The 18294-nt window shown below is 49.4% G+C and overlaps 2 protein-coding genes and 1 long non-coding RNA gene across 5 annotated transcripts in view; 1 reads left to right on the forward strand and 2 right to left on the reverse strand.

Annotated features, from left to right (window-relative positions):
* Positions 1-864: 864 nt before the first annotated feature.
* LOC116077448 lies at positions 865-13405 on the reverse strand. Its single transcript, XR_004113246.1, has 4 exons — positions 13317-13405; positions 7349-7585; positions 3499-3581; positions 865-1136 (listed from the first exon to the last, which is right to left on the reverse strand). It is a non-coding gene; the product is annotated as an uncharacterized LOC116077448 (long non-coding RNA).
* Prr15l (proline rich 15 like) lies at positions 7220-14005 on the forward strand. 3 transcript variants are annotated; one of them, XM_031351999.1, is made up of 2 exons: positions 7220-7422; positions 12856-14005. In XM_031351999.1, exon 2 carries the CDS (start codon positions 12887-12889, stop codon positions 13187-13189), a length of 303 nt encoding a protein of 100 aa, XP_031207859.1. In that variant the 5' UTR covers positions 7220-7422; positions 12856-12886; the 3' UTR covers positions 13190-14005. The 3 variants fall into 3 exon arrangements, with proteins under 3 accessions (XP_031207859.1, XP_031207857.1, XP_031207860.1); XM_031351997.1 differs by having other exon boundaries at positions 12859-14005; XM_031352000.1 differs by lacking the exon at positions 7220-7422 and adding an exon at positions 12216-12276.
* A 2224-nt stretch (positions 14006-16229) lies between these two features.
* Pnpo (pyridoxamine 5'-phosphate oxidase) overlaps positions 16230-18294 on the reverse strand; it is a 6614-nt gene continuing 4549 nt past the window's right edge. Inside the window, exons 5-7 of the mRNA XM_031351499.1 lie at positions 17963-18091; positions 17586-17656; positions 16230-17431 (exon numbers count right to left, since the gene is read on the reverse strand). Of these exons, the coding sequence (XP_031207359.1) occupies positions 17263-17431; positions 17586-17656; positions 17963-18091 (369 nt within the window). The 3' untranslated portion in view covers positions 16230-17262. The remainder of the gene's footprint in view (positions 17432-17585; positions 17657-17962; positions 18092-18294) is intronic.

An 18294-nucleotide genomic window follows, 5' to 3' on the forward strand; every position in this document is an offset into this window, starting at 1 on the left:
TACCACCTCTCGAGTACACCACCATGTTCATTTCTGCACCTTCATTGTGATGGGGGAGTGAATATAATCTGCCAAGAGAAAGAGAACTAAGTCCATCACTAAATCCACCCAACCATTAGCCTCCATTCCCACGCAGGCCCACATCTACCAAGGACCAGTGCTGAGGCCCTCAACACAGAGACACAGTTCTAGCCTTGGTGTGATGGGCCTGCCACACTCTGCATCCTAGGAAACCTCCCTGGAGGCCAGGGCTGTGTTCATTTATCACAGGTGCTTAAACAACCCCATACGGACCAAGCATGGAGCATGCTCAGAGCACAAGGGGAGTAGAAACTGAACTCTCACCCAGAGGGATACAGAAGGGAAGCGATGTTGGAAAAGTTGGCAAAGATAGATAGGTCATGAAGAGGAGCCCTCAGGCCAGCAATTGGGCTGAAATTGAATCCTGTGGTCACGTGACCCACTCAGTAGGCAGCAGGTCCAAAAGATCTAACAATGTGTAAATGGGTTTCCTCCTCCTCTTCTTCCACCCCCTGCCCATGAATACAAGTGAGGATTTTCTACATCAAGAAAGGATCACTTCTATGAATATGAAGTCCAAATAGCCAGTAAATACCTACATGAGATGTGCAACTTTACAAGAAACTAGGTGTGTTGATTTTTTTTTTTTAAGAGGTACTGTGGCAGATTACCACAGATGCTGGAAATCATGGCATCGGCACAGCTGGTTCCTGGGCGACGACCTGTCCATCTCTGGCAGTGGCCAGTGGGCCTTGCTCCTGACTTTGAAGCGATGCTCTCCTTAGCATGTGTGGTAGACCTTCTGTGTGCCTCTGTGTCTATTTTCCCACAAGAACCCCAGGCTTTGGATTTAGGCTTTATTGGTGTGAACATACCTTAACTAAATACATCTGCAGAAGACTATTTTCAAACTGGGTCATATTCTGGGGTTTGAGGTGGACAAGAATTTTGGGGACAGTCATCAATATAGCGCACCAGGGAACTCAAATACAAGAGACAAAGCTTCTATTTGCTTCTGTCACACTGGAAAGCAGGCATGTCTGTGACACAGACTGTATTCTTCAGAAGCAAGTGGCCTTTTTCAGGGGGGCAAGAGGGTTTCCTGGGGTTATTTCCTATAAGGGAAGCAGACAGAAACAGGAGTAAGCAGAGGGAAATTATTTTCTTCTTTTTTTTACTTTTTGAAACGTGGTCTCACTTAGTTCACCTGAGCTGATCTCAAACCTTGTGTATCTGTTTTGTTTGTTTGTTTGGTTTATTTAGTTTTGATTTTTCTTGTTTTTAGTTTAGTTTGGTTTTGGTTTTTCAAGACAAGTTTCTCTGTGTAGCCCTGACTGTCCTAGAACTCACTCTACAGACCAGGCTGGTCTTGAACTCACAGAGATCTGCCTGCCTTTGCCTCTCAAGTGCTGGGATTAAAGGTGTGTGCCACCACAGCCCAGGTACTTTTTAAAAATTGTATTAAATGGGTGTTTTGTCTATGCATCATGTGCATACAGTGTCCTCAGAGGCTAGAAGAGGGTGTCTGACCCTCTGGATGTGGAGTTACAGTTCATTGTGAGCTGCTTGTGGGTGGGTAGGACCAAACCTGGGCCCTCTGGGCGAGCACCCTGTGTTCTTAACCTCTGAGCCATCTCTCCAGACTTTGAGTGTGATTTGTTTTGTTTTGTTTTGTTGAGACAGGATTTCTCTGTGTAGTCCTGGCTGTCCTGGAACTCACTCTGTAGACCAGACTGGCCTCGAACTCAGAAATCCACTTGCCTCCCAAGTGCTGGAATTAAAGGTGTGCGCCACCACTGCCTGGCCTTAAAGGAGTCCTAACTGGTTGCCAACTGCTAACCACATTCCCAGGCTTGCCAGCAAACCTCTCCTCGGTGGAGGACCTCAAGGTACAATGTCTGCCACAGCCTGGAAAATGAAGGGTTAGTCTGCAGAATGAAAGATAGGGCACTCTGAGATGTGAACCCAAAGATATCTATGCCCACCCTCTGGAGCCTGCTATAGTGATGTTATTTGGAAAGAGGAGTCTTGGCCAGGCAGTGGTGGCACACGCCTTTAATCCCAGCACTTGGGAGGCAGAGGCAGGTGGATTTCTGAGTTCGAGGCCAGTCTGGTCTACAGAGTGAGTTCTAGGACAGCCAGGGCTACACAGAGAAACCCTGTCTCGAAAAACAAAACACAAACAAACAAAAAAAGAGGAGTCTTTTCCCATGTGCTACACGGAGATCCTTGAGGTGAGGAGGTAGCTGGTGCTCACAGGGGCGAGCCCCAAGGGCCATGCTGAGAGTTCTCTGAAAAGCAAGGCAGAAGGAGCTGAGCCAGAAAGGATGGCAAGATGGGCAGAGCAGACAAGCCTATAATGGAGCTGAGCCAGAAAGGATGGCAAAATGGGCAGAGTAGACAAGCCTATAATCCTAGCTCGAGGCAGGGGGGCCTCTAGGCCAGCTTCAATTACATAGTGAGATTCTGTCGAGCAAAGGAAGCAGTATGAGTTGGTGTGGCCACAAGCTGAGTGTCACCAAAGCTGGAGGATGCTGGGAGCAGAGCTCTCTGTAAAGATCATGATCCTGCCAAATTCTTAATCTGACCCTCTAGGAACTGTTTTTGGACTTCTGACCTTCCATATCTATAGGGAAATCAATTTATGATATGACACACAGATAAGTTTGGGGTGACCTCGTTGTGACCGCCACAGAGATCGATACTAGGAGTAACAACGATTGGGCAACACATAAGTAGGAGCCAGGCTGGTGGCACCCGCTTGTAATCCTGGCTATGCTGGGGACTGAAACGAGTTCAAGTCTCCCTCGGCTACTAAAAGAGTTACAATCAGCCTGTTCAATTTAGTGAGAGCCTGTCTTAAAATAAACAAAAGAAAGAAAAAGACAGTCGACTGCAGTGCCTGCCTTCTCTTCTAAACTTTCCGCAGCAGCAGCAGAAGAAAGATGAGCAAGAGCAACTTTTGGGAAGAATTTTAAAAAGCCACACCCACTGGTGGTTGTGTAGTTGCTGTAGCTCTGAGGCCCACCGCCTTCAGAAGTCAAAAGGCAACAACAAACATGGGTCCCGTGCCAAACACAAAAGAAAGCATTGCCGGAGTGCCAAGACTAAGAGACTAGACACCACAGGGACTGGAGAATGGGGCAGACAGATTAGGTTGTCAGGCACAGATCAGACATGGACTCCATGAAGGACCAATACCTAAACCCAAGATGGCGGCCATTGCAGCATCAGCTTCATCTTGAAGGTTATGACAATCAGTCACAAAAGAAATGTTCTGGCTTCAAAAATAAAAAACAACGCACCTACAACATCAACAAGCAAAAGAACAATACAGGGATATTGCTCAGTAGTAGAGGTCCTAGGCTCAATCCCTAGTATGAAAAAAATATTGATGAGAATGTGTCTGTGTGTGTGTGTGTGTGTGTGTCTATAAATACATACACATATATCCACATACCCAGTAAGAGGCTCTACCTGTGAGGTGTTAGGAGGATCCAAATTCCCATTTGGGGAGTGGAGGGCATCTGAAAGAATACCCAAGTCTCCTGCATTGCCTCCTGAAAAAAAAGAAAGAGAGAGAGAGAGAGAGAGAGAGAGAGAGAGAGAGAGAGAGAGAGAGAAACCTGTTGCCCACATTTGTAACTCCGCTGCCCACCTCAGACCAGAAAGCAGCTGAAGCCATCCCTGCCCTGCCTCCCAGATGCCTTAGGTGTGGTCCATCAGAAATTGATCTTTGTCCTCTGTACTTGTGACATGGGCCAAGCTAAGTAACCTCAAGATCTGGTCTCTTCTGCCTTCCTCTGCTGGTCATGTGGGCCAGGCCCTGCATGGCCCTGCACATTCTCAGGAGCTCCAATTTCCTAGAAAAGGAGTGTTGGGGATAACATGGCTCCCTTCTTCTCTCTATTTTGTAAAATAGCCCTAGAACCAATTTCTGTTGCCTAGAAAGAGCTGGGGAAAACGGGAAGGCTATGTCTGACGAGGCTAGATTTGATATTTAGTGGGTGTCCATGGATGCCCAGGATGCCATGTCTCCAGTTCTCCCTTGGGTGAACTTAACTCAGGAAGGTTACATTTCTAAAAAACACACTGCTGGCTTGTGTAGGGCATATTATACTGAACTTAGTTTTCAGAGATGTACTTTAATAGTGCCAAGTTTTACAAAGCAATAAAAGAGAGTGGTGATGTCTATAATCCTGAGTCTGCAACTCCCAGAATAAATGTCCTGAAGGCCACAAGTTGGGCCTGGCTTCTCGGGGTTCGATCTTTCCAGAAGGAAAGGCCTGCATGTGCCTTTCAGTGGAGGTAGGCACAAGCAGGCCTGACATTGCCGTTCTCATGAGGGGTTCTATCTTCAGTACAGAGCCAAAAGTGCAGGGTCTGTGCCTCCCCCATGCTTCAAACACCACAGAGACAGGGGCAAGGAAGACCTATGATAGAGGACAAAGCCCTTCCCCTAGTGATGGAAGCTGGGAGCTGACTGGGGTAGAGAGGATGCACAGGCCAATGCGTACCTCACCTGATCCTACTTTCTTCTCCAAGTTTGAACTGCAGTTTTTTTTAGCTTCTATTGTCTTCTGGGCAAGATGATAGCCTGGGAATTCTTAAAGTGACCTACCTAGGAAACTGTGGATACCTTACTAAGATGATCGTGCGTGCCTTGTACTAGAGACAGGGAAGCCTTGCAAAATAACACCCTCGAACCCCTAACACCCGGAGAAGACAAGCCAAGAGCAAGCCGGCTGTATAGCCGCAGCTGCAGAGGTCAAATCCACAGGATCTCTCCTCACAGCACAGAGGCGGCAGCGGCTGCTGGGAGAGCTCTGGTGGATAAGGATGCTTCCTCTCCTCCTGAATGCCTTTAAAGTCTCCGTTGCTGTCTACTGCATTACTGGGGATGGTGGCATACACCTTTAATCCCAGCACTTGGGGGGAGGCAGAGGCAAGTATATCCTTGTGAGTTCAAAGCTAGCCTGGTCTACATAGTGAGTTCTGGGACAGCAAGAGGTACATAGTGAGACCCTATTTCATTTATTTATTTATTTATTTATTTATTTATTTATTTATTTATTTGAGTACACTGTCGCTCTCTTCAGATGCACCAGAAGAGGGCATCAGATCCCATTACAGATGGTTGTGAGCCACCATGTGGTTGCTGGGAATTGAACTCAGGACCTCTGGAACCTCTTAACTGCTAAGCCATCTCTCCAGCCCCAGTGAGATGAGATCCTATTTCAAAAGAGAAAAAAAGAAAGTCCGAGTATGTGGCAGCCATATTGGTGATATGTCTTTCTGGGCTTCCGGAGCTAATATTTCTTTTCTTCTTCCTTCCTTCCTTTCTTTCTTTCTTTCTTTCTTTCTTTCTTTCTTTCTTTCTTTCTTTTGTTCGTTCATTTGTTTGTTTGTTTTTTGTTTGTTTGTTTTTTTGAGACAGGGCTTCTCTGTATAGCCCTGGCTGTCCTGGAGCTCACTTTGTAGACCAGGCTGGCCTCCAATTCAGAAATCCACCTGCCTCTGCCTCCCAAGTGCTGGGATTAAAGGCTTGCGCCACCACACCCAGTCAGAGCTAATATTTCTATAAGGAAGACTAACGGTGGTGCGGCTTAAATACAGTATTATTTACTTGTATGTGGGCACACACATGTGTACATTATCGGTCTTGGTATCTATCTCTTACTCCACAAAAAAATATATGAACAACCTCTATGGAGTACAGGAAAGCCCTTGCTCTTATGGGAGGTGTAATGATTAGTTCATGTTTTGAGGGATGAGTAGGAGTTTGGCTTGAGGAACTGAGTGGGTGAGGAAGCTATTCCTAGCTCAGTTTCCCTCCTCAGAGAGCCTGGGTCAAGGCAGCTCCAGCACTGGTTATGGGATGGGAAGCTTTTGAAAGTCTGTCCATCCAAGGGCTATTTAAGATAAGAGGAATAGGATCCAAGGCAAGAAGAAGAGGAGGAAGAGGAGGAGGAAGCTGCTAGACCTACCAGAAACAAGGCTGGAGATGGACAGGACTTGAAAGTTGGCTAGTTAGAGACAAAACACACCCTGGGGAGGGAGCCAGGGAAATGGGATCGTCTATGCCGCTTTTTTTTAAGCCCCGGTGCCTTGCTCCGTCCTTGGGCACACATACGCAGTCCAGAGAGGAAGGAAGGCACCTGTGAGTTTATTGGGTAAAAGCTGTGAGAACCCTGGAGATGCAGCAGCTATGTCTTACTTTTGGAGGGATTTGGAGGCCAGACTGAGGTGGGCTTGTGGGAGGTGACTGTGTACATATATATTCTACCTTTCCGTTTGCTATGCCTATACCACCTCCTTTCTTCCCTCCTCCTCCCCTCTTCCTTTCTCCCTCCTCCTCTTCTTCCTCTCCGGTCTCTACCCTTCTCTTTGGGTGTCTGAGAAACACCCCGCCCGCAGGAATTTCTTTGTGTACTTTCCGTATTTTGAGACAGATTCTCTCTAAGTGGCCCAGGCTGGCCTTGAACTCATAATTTTCTTGACTTAGCCTCCTGAGTCCTGGGGTTACATCTCACCTGGTATATTATTTTAAGGCCCCTCCCCATAACCAGTTCTAAGCAGGAAGAGGTTGTGTGAGGGGATCTAAAGAGCTTTGCCCATACACCCTTTTCCTCTAGTGAAATCTTGGGGGTGGGGTAGAGGGGCTTCAAGTCAGGAGGAAATCCCAAGTCAGTCTCCTTGCCTGCAGAGGAACTCTGGGTGGGGGAGAGCAGACAGCCTGGAAACCGGTCTGCTAACCAGTTCAACCAGAGACTGGTTTCAACCCCCGGGAGTTCAAAGGGAGCTGGGATGCCCAGCCCGCTATGGCCCTTAACCCTTTCTCTTGTGTGCCCGGGCAACATCCCCGGTGGTGGCCCATGCCGGAGAGGGGGTCTAAGCCTCTTTGGAAGAGAAAATGGATTGGAGAGGCTTTGGCGATGGTTCCAGAGTGCAACCAGACACTAAAGAGCTGGAAAACTGAGGAGAGAGGCCCCCGTGCGCCCCAATCCCAGACGTCCCTTGGGATTCCGTCCTCTGGCTTGGTGATCCCAGGAGGACCCTGGCTTCTGGGTAGATGCAGGGGCACTGGGATTGGATTTCTGGGGTGATGAATATTCATCAGCCTGAGCCAGCCTCTGCTTCTGTTTACTTTGCTGGGAGGGGCCGGGTTTCAGGTTCACCTTGACTCCTGTAGCTGCAGCGCAGCAAGCAGGTACCTCCTTCTGCACCTGTCTCTTAGACCTGCCCCGCAGCTGCTCCTACCCACCTCTCCAGGCTGAGTCTGGCCAGCGCGACACCCTGGAGACACCCTCTCCTCCTCCAGTCTCACCTGCCTGGGCAGCTCCTACAGTCTACTCCTCTAAGGAAAGTCGTGCCTCCAGTCCATAGCAGTCCGGATTACAGGTACAGGCAGCTGGGACTGGTGGGTGGGGAAACTTAGACATAGATCCTGGCCAGGGTTTCCCACTCATGCCTCCATGGTGGACAAGCTCAGCAGACTCTGACTTCATCCGGTCTCACCTCACTGGCCTCTTGGAGAAGGTCCAGGCCTCCAAAAGAATTCCTGCTGAGAAAGTTTCAATATATATATAAATAAAAACTCCTAACTCAGCTCAAGGCCATCCCCTCTGCCCACAACCTGGAACATGTATGTGTCTGGCTATCTGGCAGAAACATCTCCCATTTCCTGTCCAGTCTCATTCAGGGTGGTCTAGGGCCATTGGGGGCCCTGAAGAGGGAGGGGAGTGGGTTCCACAATACAGAGCTGACTCCCTTCCTCTCTCCCCTGCACCTCCACCCCTGCCTCAGTCAATGGTTAACTTGTCCAGCTCAGAAAGAGTTTGGCCCATTCTGGGCAAAGCCCTTCAGAAAGTGCTCTAGTGGAGTGATGGGGCCTGGCTCTGGTGCTTCTGTGTGTGCCATGGTGCTAGCCTCCCAAGGCAGGAGGTGGCCAACTGGCTCATAAAGGCCTTTCATGGGCCCTGAAGCTACACAAACAGCAGAGGTGGAATTGGCATCCTTGGGGCCCAATTACCCTTATCCCACGATTGCAAGGCCTAGGGCAAGGGCCCAGCCCTCAGCCTGGCATCTCGGGGCCCTGTATAACCAAACAGCAGCTCTTACCACAAGCAAGGTCTGTGTTTCCACCACCAGGTCTCCCTCCCGCCTGCCATCCCACCCCCAACCCTTGGCATTCCACAATCACTCATGGGCAATGGGCATGTGACTAGAAACATTTTACTCTTTACAACTCTGGAGATCTGTGACACTTGTATACCATGACACTTTTTGGTTGGTTGGTTTGGTTTGAAGATAGGGTCTCACTCTAGAGACCAGGCTGAACTAGAAACTTAATAGGTAAATCAGGCTGACTTTGAACTCACTGATCTCACAGGCTGAGGGCTGGGCCTGAGTGCCGAGATTACAAGTGTGTACTACCAGACCCATCTCATAAAGCCTGTTCTTTGTTTTTAGGCTCTTTCTTCCTTTCTTTCCTTCCTTCCTTCTTTCTTTCTTTCTCTCTTTCCTTATTGTTTTTTTTTTGTTTGTTTGTTTTTTGTTTTTTGTTTCTTGTTTTTTCGAGACAGGGTTTCTCTGTGTAGCCTTGGCTGTCCTGGAAATCACTCTGTAGACCAGGCTGGCCTCGAACTCAGAAATCCGCCTGCCTCTGCCTCCCAAGTGCTGGGATTAAAGGCATGCACCATCACCGCCCGGTTTATTGTGTTTGTTTGTTTTGAGACTGAGTTTCTCTGTATAGCCCTAGCTGTCCTGGAACTCTCTCTGTAGACCAGGCTGGCCTCAACTCAGAGCTCCACCAGCCTCTGCCTCACTCCTGAGTGCTGGGATGGATGGCGAGCACCTCTACTGCCCAGGCAGACAATTTCCTTACGTAGTTCTGACTGTTCTGGAGCTCTGTATGTAGAGCAGGCTGGTAAGCTCACAGAGATCCTGTTGTCTCTGCCTCTGGAGACCTAGCATGCAAGGAGGGTGCCACCAGCCCAGGCAGATTTTATATTGTCTTCTGTGTGGACTAAAGACTCTTGAAGCTGAGTTATTATGAAAAACAAAGAATAGTCCATCAATTTGTGTGTGTGTGTGTGTTTTAAAGATATATTTATTTTATGTATATGAGTACACTGTTGCTGTCTTCAGACACACCGGAAGAGGGCATCAGATCTCACTCCAGATAGATGGCTGTGAGCCACCATGTGGTTGCTGGGAATTGAACTCAGGACCTCTGGAAGAGCAGTCAGTGCTCTCAGTCCACTGAGCCAACTCTCCAGCCCCAATTTGTGTGTTTTTAAAGTTCAGATTTAGGTACGTTAGGCTTACCTCCAGGGACAAACACTTGTTCAGGTGTTTAGGTGTCCCGGGCAAGGAGGGCAGAAGACCAGTAAAAAGAATCCTCAAGAGTTCAGGGTATTGTCTGGGTGGTGGTGGCTCATGCTTTTAATCCCAGCACTAGGGAGGCAGAGGTAGGCAGACCTCTGTGAGTTTGAGGCCAGCCTGGTCTAAAATCAAGTTCCGGGATAGCCCGGGCTATTATACAGAGAAACCCTGTCTCAGAGAGGAGAGAGAGAGAGGGAGGGAAAAAGAGAGAGAGAGAGAGAGAGAGAGAGAGAGAGAGAGAGAGAGAGAGAGAGAGAATTAGTTCAGGGTACAAGTCCAGGTCATAGGGCACCAAGGAAGGCACCAAACTGTTCCCATTTCCGGTCTTCAGGCCAGTTCCTTGTGACCTGTGGCTCCTTCTACTTCAAGGAGAGGTAGGTTCTGGGAATGCCATCTTGATATGCAGAATAGGTTGCTAAAATGGGCACATTTCAACTGGGCATGGGCAGAAGCCCCTCTCCCAACATAGGGCTAGGAAATCAGGTGCTTAGAGTAGATATACAGGCACTGGATCAGCCATCCCTCCATTCTCCAAGTCTCTGGCAGCTCCAGATGGGCAGCGCTGGGTCAAGGCAGTGCTGGGTCGGCAAGGCAGCTACTGAGTGGCACTCTCAACCTCCTTCCTTGCCCTCCCACAGCTCCTTCCAGTAACCCACTCTGGAACACCAAGTTCTGTGCAAGGCTGTGCTAAGCCCAGGCGAGGCACGCTGCCAAGACAAACCTCTCAGGCTGTCCCTTGGTGCGCTCACCTCTCCAGGTGCCTAGAAGTACCCCTCCAGCCCTCTTCTCGATCCCCCAGGCTCTAAGTAGGAGTTGTCCAAGATCTCTTTTTTAGCTTCTGTCACTTGAGCCCAGGTGAAGGGGTGGAGTGGGCAGTGGGGGTTTGGCCCCTGGATAAAGTAACAGAAGAGCCTCTGAGGCTGGGGGTGGGGGAGGGGAGTCTGTGCAGAGGGGCAGGAGACACCACAGGGGGCAGCAGCAAGAGGTGCTCAGCTTGTTTCCAGCCTAGGCCAGCATCTTGCTTTTGTTTTTTGTTTTTTCCTTCTGAATTTGATATGGTCTCTTCACTCCAAATGCTCACATGCATTATGGAAATTAAGGAAATCAGAAAGCCAGAAGGGCAGAACTCAGTACCCTATATTCTACATTAAAAACAAACTAAGTAACTAACCCACTACTCAATGGGTATCTTTCTTTCTGGTGATTTTATAAAATGCAATGAAGACTATTAAGGCTAGGAGATTTTGGCTGAGCTAGAATGAGGGCTCGTCGGTTAAGGGCACTGGCTGCTCTTCCAGAGGACCTGGGTTTAGTTCCAAGCACCCACATGGCAGCTCACAGCTGTCTGTGACTCCAGGATCCAACACTTTCACACAGGCATGCAGGCAGGCAAAACACCAATGCACATTAAATAAATAAATAATAAGATTAGGAGTTTTGGTGCTAGGGATTAAGCATAGAGTTTGGGGGTATATTAGGCAAAAGCTCTATAACTTAGCTATGCCCCCAGATCTTTCCATCATCAACTTTTTAAAAAAATTACATTTCTGTTTTGCTTTTTGTTTGTTTGAAACAGAGTCTCACTTCATAGCCTTGGCTGCTGGTCTGGAATTTACTATGTAGACCAGGCTGCTGCTTCTACCTTCCTAGTGATGAGATTAAAGGTATACCCCAGCATGACTGGCCTAAATGAAAAAAAAATTTTTTTTCTGAGATAGGGTTTCTCTGTATAGCTCTGGCTGTCCTGGAACTTACTCTGTAAATAAGGCTGGCCTCAAACTCAGAAATCCTCCTGCCTCTGCCTCCCAAGTGCTGGGATTAAAGGCGTGCGCCACCACCTCCCGGCCTTAAATGAAATATTTTTAAAAAATCATTTTGTGTGTGCCATGGTGCCTTTGTGGAAGTCAGGGAGAAGAGTCGGGAGAGTTAGTTCTCTCCTTCCACCACATGGACCCTAGAGATGGAACTCGGTAGCCAGGCATGGTAGGAGGTGCAGGACCTGCTGGCTCCCTCACAAGCTCTGTCATCAGCCTTTACGGACAGTAACAGAGCCATCTAGCTTTCTGGTGTCTCTGGCTTCTGCAATTTCCTTCCTAGAATCATCCGAGAGCATGCCTAGGTTCATAAGACCAGGCTGCCACCTCTCCAGGCCCAGCGCTGCCTTTGTAAATCCTTGTAGAGGTTAATTCCTCCAGGCTTCTGCCCCCTCTGCCTGTCTTCTGTGCTGTAGACATTAGCAATGGCCAGAGAGCTTCTTAACCAGGCCTTCCTGTAGCTCATAAGCACCTTTGTGGAAATTAATAAAAGATTAGGCCTGTATAGAAGTGGCTCCATGTCGGGACACATGGCTCACGAGCGGAGAAGCCTAGATTTCAAACCCCCAGCCCCACCTTATGCGTTAGAGAAGGGTACAGTACAGTCTGTGAGGATGGCATCTCACAGGCTCCACCTGACTGCCTTGCAAATCTTTAACTCTCCTTCAGATAGATACCTGTCCTGTGGCAGCTTGGTGGGGGTAAGAGAACAGCATGGTAATGATTATTCCACCTCCTAAGTTTTACTCTATGAAGCAGGTCTAGCTGTGTAGACAGGCAGTAGCGGTTAGGCTGTCAGGGCTGCGTGGGATGAATAAACACACTGAGGCCTAGACGACATAACCTGGCTAGACATCAAGAGCCCAAGATTTCCCAGTCACAGAGGGCAGCAGCCCTCTCCTCATCATCGCTAGGAGTGACAAGTGGCTGGAACAAATACTATTTCATTTTGTCATGCATTTCTGCTGGTGTGACCTGTCAACAGTCTGCCAACACTGGGCAGTGGTGGGAAAGACTTGGTCAATGTGGCAAAGACCAGGATATGAGTGGCTAGGTAAGGGGTTTCCCTAGCCTGTAGCTAGGAAGGAAGGATGTCAAAGTTCTCTCTGTAGCTTTGTGAAGCAATGGGGTAGGGTTGTCTCACTGTCCCTCTGCCTGGCTCCACGTCTTTTCGTCTTTTCTGTTAATGGCTGCTTTGAAGGCTCTTTTTCCAGCTCTTCAGTCCTACCTTCAATGCTTTCTTTACATTGTTTGTTTGTTTTTTCGAGACAGCGTTTTTCTGTGTAGCCTGTCTGTCCTGGAACTCACTCTGTAGACCAGGCTGGCCTCGAACTCAGAAATCCGCTTGCCTCTGCCTCCCACGTGCTGGGATTAAAGGCGTGCACCACCACCTCCCGGCTTTCTTTACGTTTTTGTTTGTTTGTTTGTTTGTTTGTTTGTAGACAGGCCCTCACTACGTAGCCCAGGCTGGTCTCCAACTCACAACCCTCCCAGCTCAGCCTCTGCGCTGCGATTATAGGTGTTAAACCAGCACACCTGCCTCTATTTCTTAAAATACCCAGTCACAATGAACGAGCCTACACAGGGCTGGCCCAGTTTAACCCACTGACTTTGTCTCTCCTGTCTGGTCCAGCAGAAAGCTCTGCCTGGATTTAGGGACCGCCATGACTGAAGTTGGTTGGTGGAAGCTGACCTTTCTCCGGAAAAAAAAATCCACTCCCAAAGTGCTATATGAAATCCCCGACTCCTATGCCCAAACCGAGGGAGGTGCGGAGCCCCCAGGACCTGACGCAGGAGACCCCCACAGCGACTTTAACAGCCGCCTGGAGAAGATTGTGGACAAGAATACCAAAGGCAAGCATGTTAAGGTCTCCAACTCAGGCCGCTTTAAAGAGAAGAAGAAAGTCCGGGCCATGTTGGCAGAGAACCCCAACCTCTTTGATGACAGGGAGAACAAAGGACAATGAAAGCGGCCGAAGAGAACCATAGTGCCGCCCTGCTTCCTGCTACTGGTGGGGTCTGAGGCAGGAGCTTGCCACGCTGGCCTCTTTGGTCATAGCCATGGTGGCGGTTGATCCCTGCTGGCAGGAATACCTGGTTCTTAGGTTTGTAAATGTGCCCCAGCTTTACGAAGAGCCTCCTCCTCCCCATGATCACATACAAAGACACTCTGGTCCAGCATGACAATTGTGACCTAGAAGTCACTGCGGTCCTTGACACAGTGGCTTGGCTCACAGGGAGGTGGCATGGCAGAGGACAGACAGCAACAGGATGCACTGACTCCACCCTCTCCCTGGGCAACCGGGTCAAAGATGAATTTGAATCGCGGCTTCCTCTACTCTCTCTACCGGTGACTGTTCCCTGGGCCAATCCAGGGAGAGCAGAGTTTCCGGAAGTCACGTGACCGTGGTTTCCTTGGTGCCAGAGGCGGAGTTATTAAACTTGAGATCGCCTCTTAATTCAAGGAGTAAACTTCCTGGAACTTTGCTCCCAGGAGTGGAGGGGCAAAGGACACGGGCACTCCCTAGGGTGCTGTTGAAGGCCAGACTAGAAATCCTCCTGAGCTCTTACCTTGACCACCACTTGTGTGGGTGCTGAATTACATACCCCCAAAGAGAGGCCTCACTGACCGGCCCAGGGGTCCAAACTGGAGGAGTGGATAGATTTCCTCCACTCCTTCCCTGATAGTATTTAAGATAGATGAGCTCCAGGAGTGAATCCTGGAGCCTTGAATTTTGTTGGAAAAGTAGGTTTTACTTTAGGAATAAACAAGGCTGCAGAAACCATGGTCTTATTTACACTCTTACTTCACCTGAATACAGATGAATGTTCCCACGAGTGAATTGGACCTTTGGGCCCTTCAGACTTCAGGAAGGAGCCCCTAAGTGTGACAGTGTAGGGGCTGGGTCAGTAATTCCATCATCAAACGAGGCCTGATGATTCCATCATCAAACAAGGGAGAAAGGAAGGAGAAAGATGACCCCTGGGCAACAGAGAGGCCGAGGGGGCTCTAAGAGTGGGGACAAACCTTTGGTAACAGACCCAAAGGCTCCAATATTCTCAGTGGTTCAGTTTGGGACCAAGATTTAAACTCTGGTGCCAACTTGATGAGCTTGGGAACATTTCAAAGAGAGACTTCTCTGAAATCAGGTACAAGAGCGAATCCCAATAATCTCCGCTCTTACTGAGGCAGGATTGCGGGTTCAAAGGTCAGCCTGGGGTGTATGGCAGGGCCCTGTCTCAAGAAACACAGCCAAAGCTCCTCAGGGCTGCAGACCCCTTCCTTCCTTCTCCTTTTCCTATAGGATGCCCCCATCTCCACTACTCTAGTTTAAAGGACCACAGTAGAGTTCTCACCCTGTAATGTTAAATCTCATTCTTGCTTAAGCCACAGGATCTGAGAACTGGAAAGAAAACCAAACCAAAAAAAAAAAAAAAAAAAAAAAAAAAAGCAAGCAAACAAACAAACAAAACAAAAACCCCCAATCATCCAAGTCTTTGGAGCTCATGTTGTTGGGACCAGGGAAAGAGCAAGGTGGCTACTCTGCTATGTGGTCCAGCAGCCTTCGGGTCAGCGCCTCAGAGTGTGCTGGGACACCCCACCCTAGGGAGCTGTTGCTGAGGAAGTTGATTGCCAAAACAAACATACCTATACAAGGAGACCTTTGTTAGGTGCCTCACCCAGGTCAGGGGAACTCAGCGGTTAGGGAGGCAGACCAGGGGCTGAACAGAAAACAGACTCAGCACCCTGCCTTTACCTCGGCCTTTGCACACCCCTTCCCTCTCCCCAGAACTTTCTAGATCTCATTACTCAGTTCACAAAATCTCCCCAAAGGAGCTGAGGTGTCCCTCAATCTTACAGCCTTACTGTTAGCTACCACATACACTGCTTAGAGTCTTTCTAGTCCCCCAGGCCCCATCACTGAGGCAGGTACTGCTGACAGCACCATCTTCTCTTCTAGTCAGCTAGAGTCAGGGACATCAGGCACTTGGCTAACGTGAGAGCTGCTGTTTATATGGGGCCACGATGCTCTGCCCACCCCAGCACCTTCTATTCTTGAATGTCTCTTGTCTGTTGATATGGCATGGGCAGGAACAATGAGTTATCTTCTGCAGAATGGGACTGGGATGAGACAGGAAAATGTCTTAGGCCGCTGGGAGGTAACTGTCACCGAGGGTAATGTGCAGGCTCTGGAACCAATGGGAGAGAGCCAACCGGTTAGCTCAGGGGCTGGGTGTCCTCTAAGACCCACACTGTGGGTCCCTTTCACAACAGCCCATCCTGAGATTACTTAACCCAAGGTAGGGAATGAAGATAGGTACCGAGTACAGACTCGTTTGTTTTTTTGCTTTTTTTGAGACAGGAGCTCACACTGTAGATCAGGTTAGCTTGGAACTCACTATGTAGCCCAGACTGACCTCAAACTCACCATAATCCTCCCAATCCTGCCTCCCAAGTGTTGAGATTACAGGCATGATCCATACCACCTGGCTTCCGTCTTTTGCGAGTGCTAGACACTTGACTGCTGGGCTACATTCCAGACACTTCCTCTCATGGGCTCCCTGGTCACTAAGCTTTTTACATGCACCACCACAGTTCCAGAAAGATCTCTGCAGGAATCTTCCAGGGAGACAGTGCATGTCCCCCTGAACTGGAGGCCTGGGTGGCTAGAGAGATCCAGCTGCCCCAAGGAGTCCCAAGCAAGGCAGCCGCATGCTTTCAGGAGCTGCTAGGAGGAGAAACCGAGAGTGTAAATATGTGCAGGAGACGGGAGAGGCTATGGTTATCAACCACAGTTTCACTGGGAAGCAACCCAAGGAGAATAAGGGGGAGGCAGAGAGGCTGCCCGATACTGGCCTCCACTGCCCAGTAAAGGCCAACCCTAGCCACTGGGCTCCCCCTGCTGGACCCAAGCAGAAGAGTCTTGTAAATTGACTCCCCAACTGTCCTGTCTGCTGAGGTGCCTCATGGGGGCAGACAAGATGAAATCAGGTTAAACATTAATATCGCAGATGGCTGACAAGTTTTTATTACACACTTGTACACTGGAACTGACAGCTGAGATCACACTAAAGCCTGGGGGTGGGAGGGAGGGGGCACACAAACCCCTAACAGTAGTGGGGTCCAACACTTCTCAACAACTCATCGGCATATTCTAATAAAGTCACAGTCCATGGGACATTAACAAAAGGGGTGAGGTAGGTAAGGGTACCTGGCCGATGGCCACAGGGTCAATGTCCTTCCTGGACTCAGGCTTAAGTGGGGGATCAACACAGGACAAAGTTGTTTTGGGAGGAGCCTTTGTCAGTGACAGAGGCTGAAGCACACAGCCACAAAGTCAAAAGAAGGCAGGTGTCCAGAGTAACACGTTCAAGGCCAACCAGAACATACAATGGTTTGTCTGAGTCATAGCAAACATGGCCTGGCCTGGCTCCTTTCCGTGGCCAGTAAGCCTTTTGTCTATCTGCAGCCTGATTAATCTATTACTGGAAACGGAGTCACACCAGCTGCAGCTCCCAAGACGGGCTTCCCCCAAACCCAGGAGCAAAGTCAAGGGAATACTTATGAGATTCTTTGTTATTCGTGATTCTCTACAACACTACTGCACTCTGTTCCAGCCGCTGACTGATTCTGAGTTCAGAGAACTTGGAGGGTGAGTCCTGGAAAGACCCAGGTAGAAGGGATAAGCACAGGAATGGGCTTAGCTGAAAAACAAGAACCAGAGCTGGGCCTGGTGGCACAAGCCGGTAATCACTGCTACTCAAGGGACTGAGGCAAGAGGAACTCAAGGCCAACACTTGCCTGGGATATAAACACAGTGAGTTCAGGGCCAGCCTAGGCAACTTAGTCTTAAAAGGTAAAAAGAAACAAATGCTGGGATTCTAGCTCAGTGGTAAAGTGTTGCCTAGTGTGAGCAAGGTTTAAAGCCAATGCCACACACAGAGAAGGTAGACCTGGCTTCCATTTTCTCATCCTGTGTTAAAAGCTCTCCCCCACTCTCTTCCCCCTGGTGATTCCCCAACATTCTTGAGTCCATTGTTAAGGTGCCAGTCTCTCATACACCCAGTCTTCCTCCCCGCGGTGGGACATGGGTCCCAGAGGGGAGTCTCCTGTTGTCAGGCCTCGACGGAAGACAATACGGTCATGCAGGCGGTTGGTTTGGCCTTGCCAGAACTCCATCACTTGGGGGTACAGGATGTAGCCACCCCTACAGGAAAAAGCAGAGGTTTACTGTGCCCACATCCCCTCTCACAGGAAGCTCCTGGGATGCAGCTGAGGGCTTCTCAGAGGAGATCTATAATTCCACAGACAGGGCCACAGGGTCCCTTTCTGAATGGCCACCAAGCACAGGTATCACTTACCAGTATTCTGGCTTGGGCACCTCTTGGTCCTGGTAGAGCTGCCCCAGTTCCTCATTTTTCTTTCTTAGGAACTGTTCAAAGAAGAAGACAGAGGAAGAGCCAGGCATGGGAAATGATCCACTTAAAGACTTACAAACAGGCTCTGGGGCAGGAGCCAAGCCAGGTGTTGGGATCAGAGGTGAGGAAAGTAGACTAGGCACTGGTCAAGAGGAGGGCCAGACAGAGGAGGCCTGTTTCCCACCATCCCCTGCTCTTCTCCCCTAGGGGTATCATCTTTTTCTGCTATTTGGCGAGACCCTGGCATCTCCTGGAGACAGCCTCTGGGGATGAGCTCAGGGCCTGGCTCATCAAGAGGGTCATACAGGAGCCCCACTTACCTCCCGATCAGGGATCACAGAACTCTGGCGACTGACCACAGCCCCAATCTGGCTACTCTTGGGGCGGGAATGGAAGTAGTTCTCGGCTTCCTTCTCTGGTAGTTTCTTCACAGGGCCTTCCACACGCACCTGTTCATGGATGAACCTGGCTAGGTGATGCTTGACTTTACTAACCCTTTCTATTTGCACAGGCCCGGTTTCTCGCTGTTCCATCAGCTGCCCCAACACCCCCAGGCCCAGCTAGACTGAGAGCTGTGTGTGAGGCAGAGTGGCCAGGCCCAGGCAGAACATGATTCCTACCTTCATTTACAAATTCCCCACCCCCCCACCCC

Source organism: Mastomys coucha, unplaced genomic scaffold (genome assembly GCF_008632895.1).
Source record: "Mastomys coucha isolate ucsf_1 unplaced genomic scaffold, UCSF_Mcou_1 pScaffold5, whole genome shotgun sequence".
NCBI lineage: Eukaryota > Metazoa > Chordata > Mammalia > Rodentia > Muridae > Mastomys > Mastomys coucha.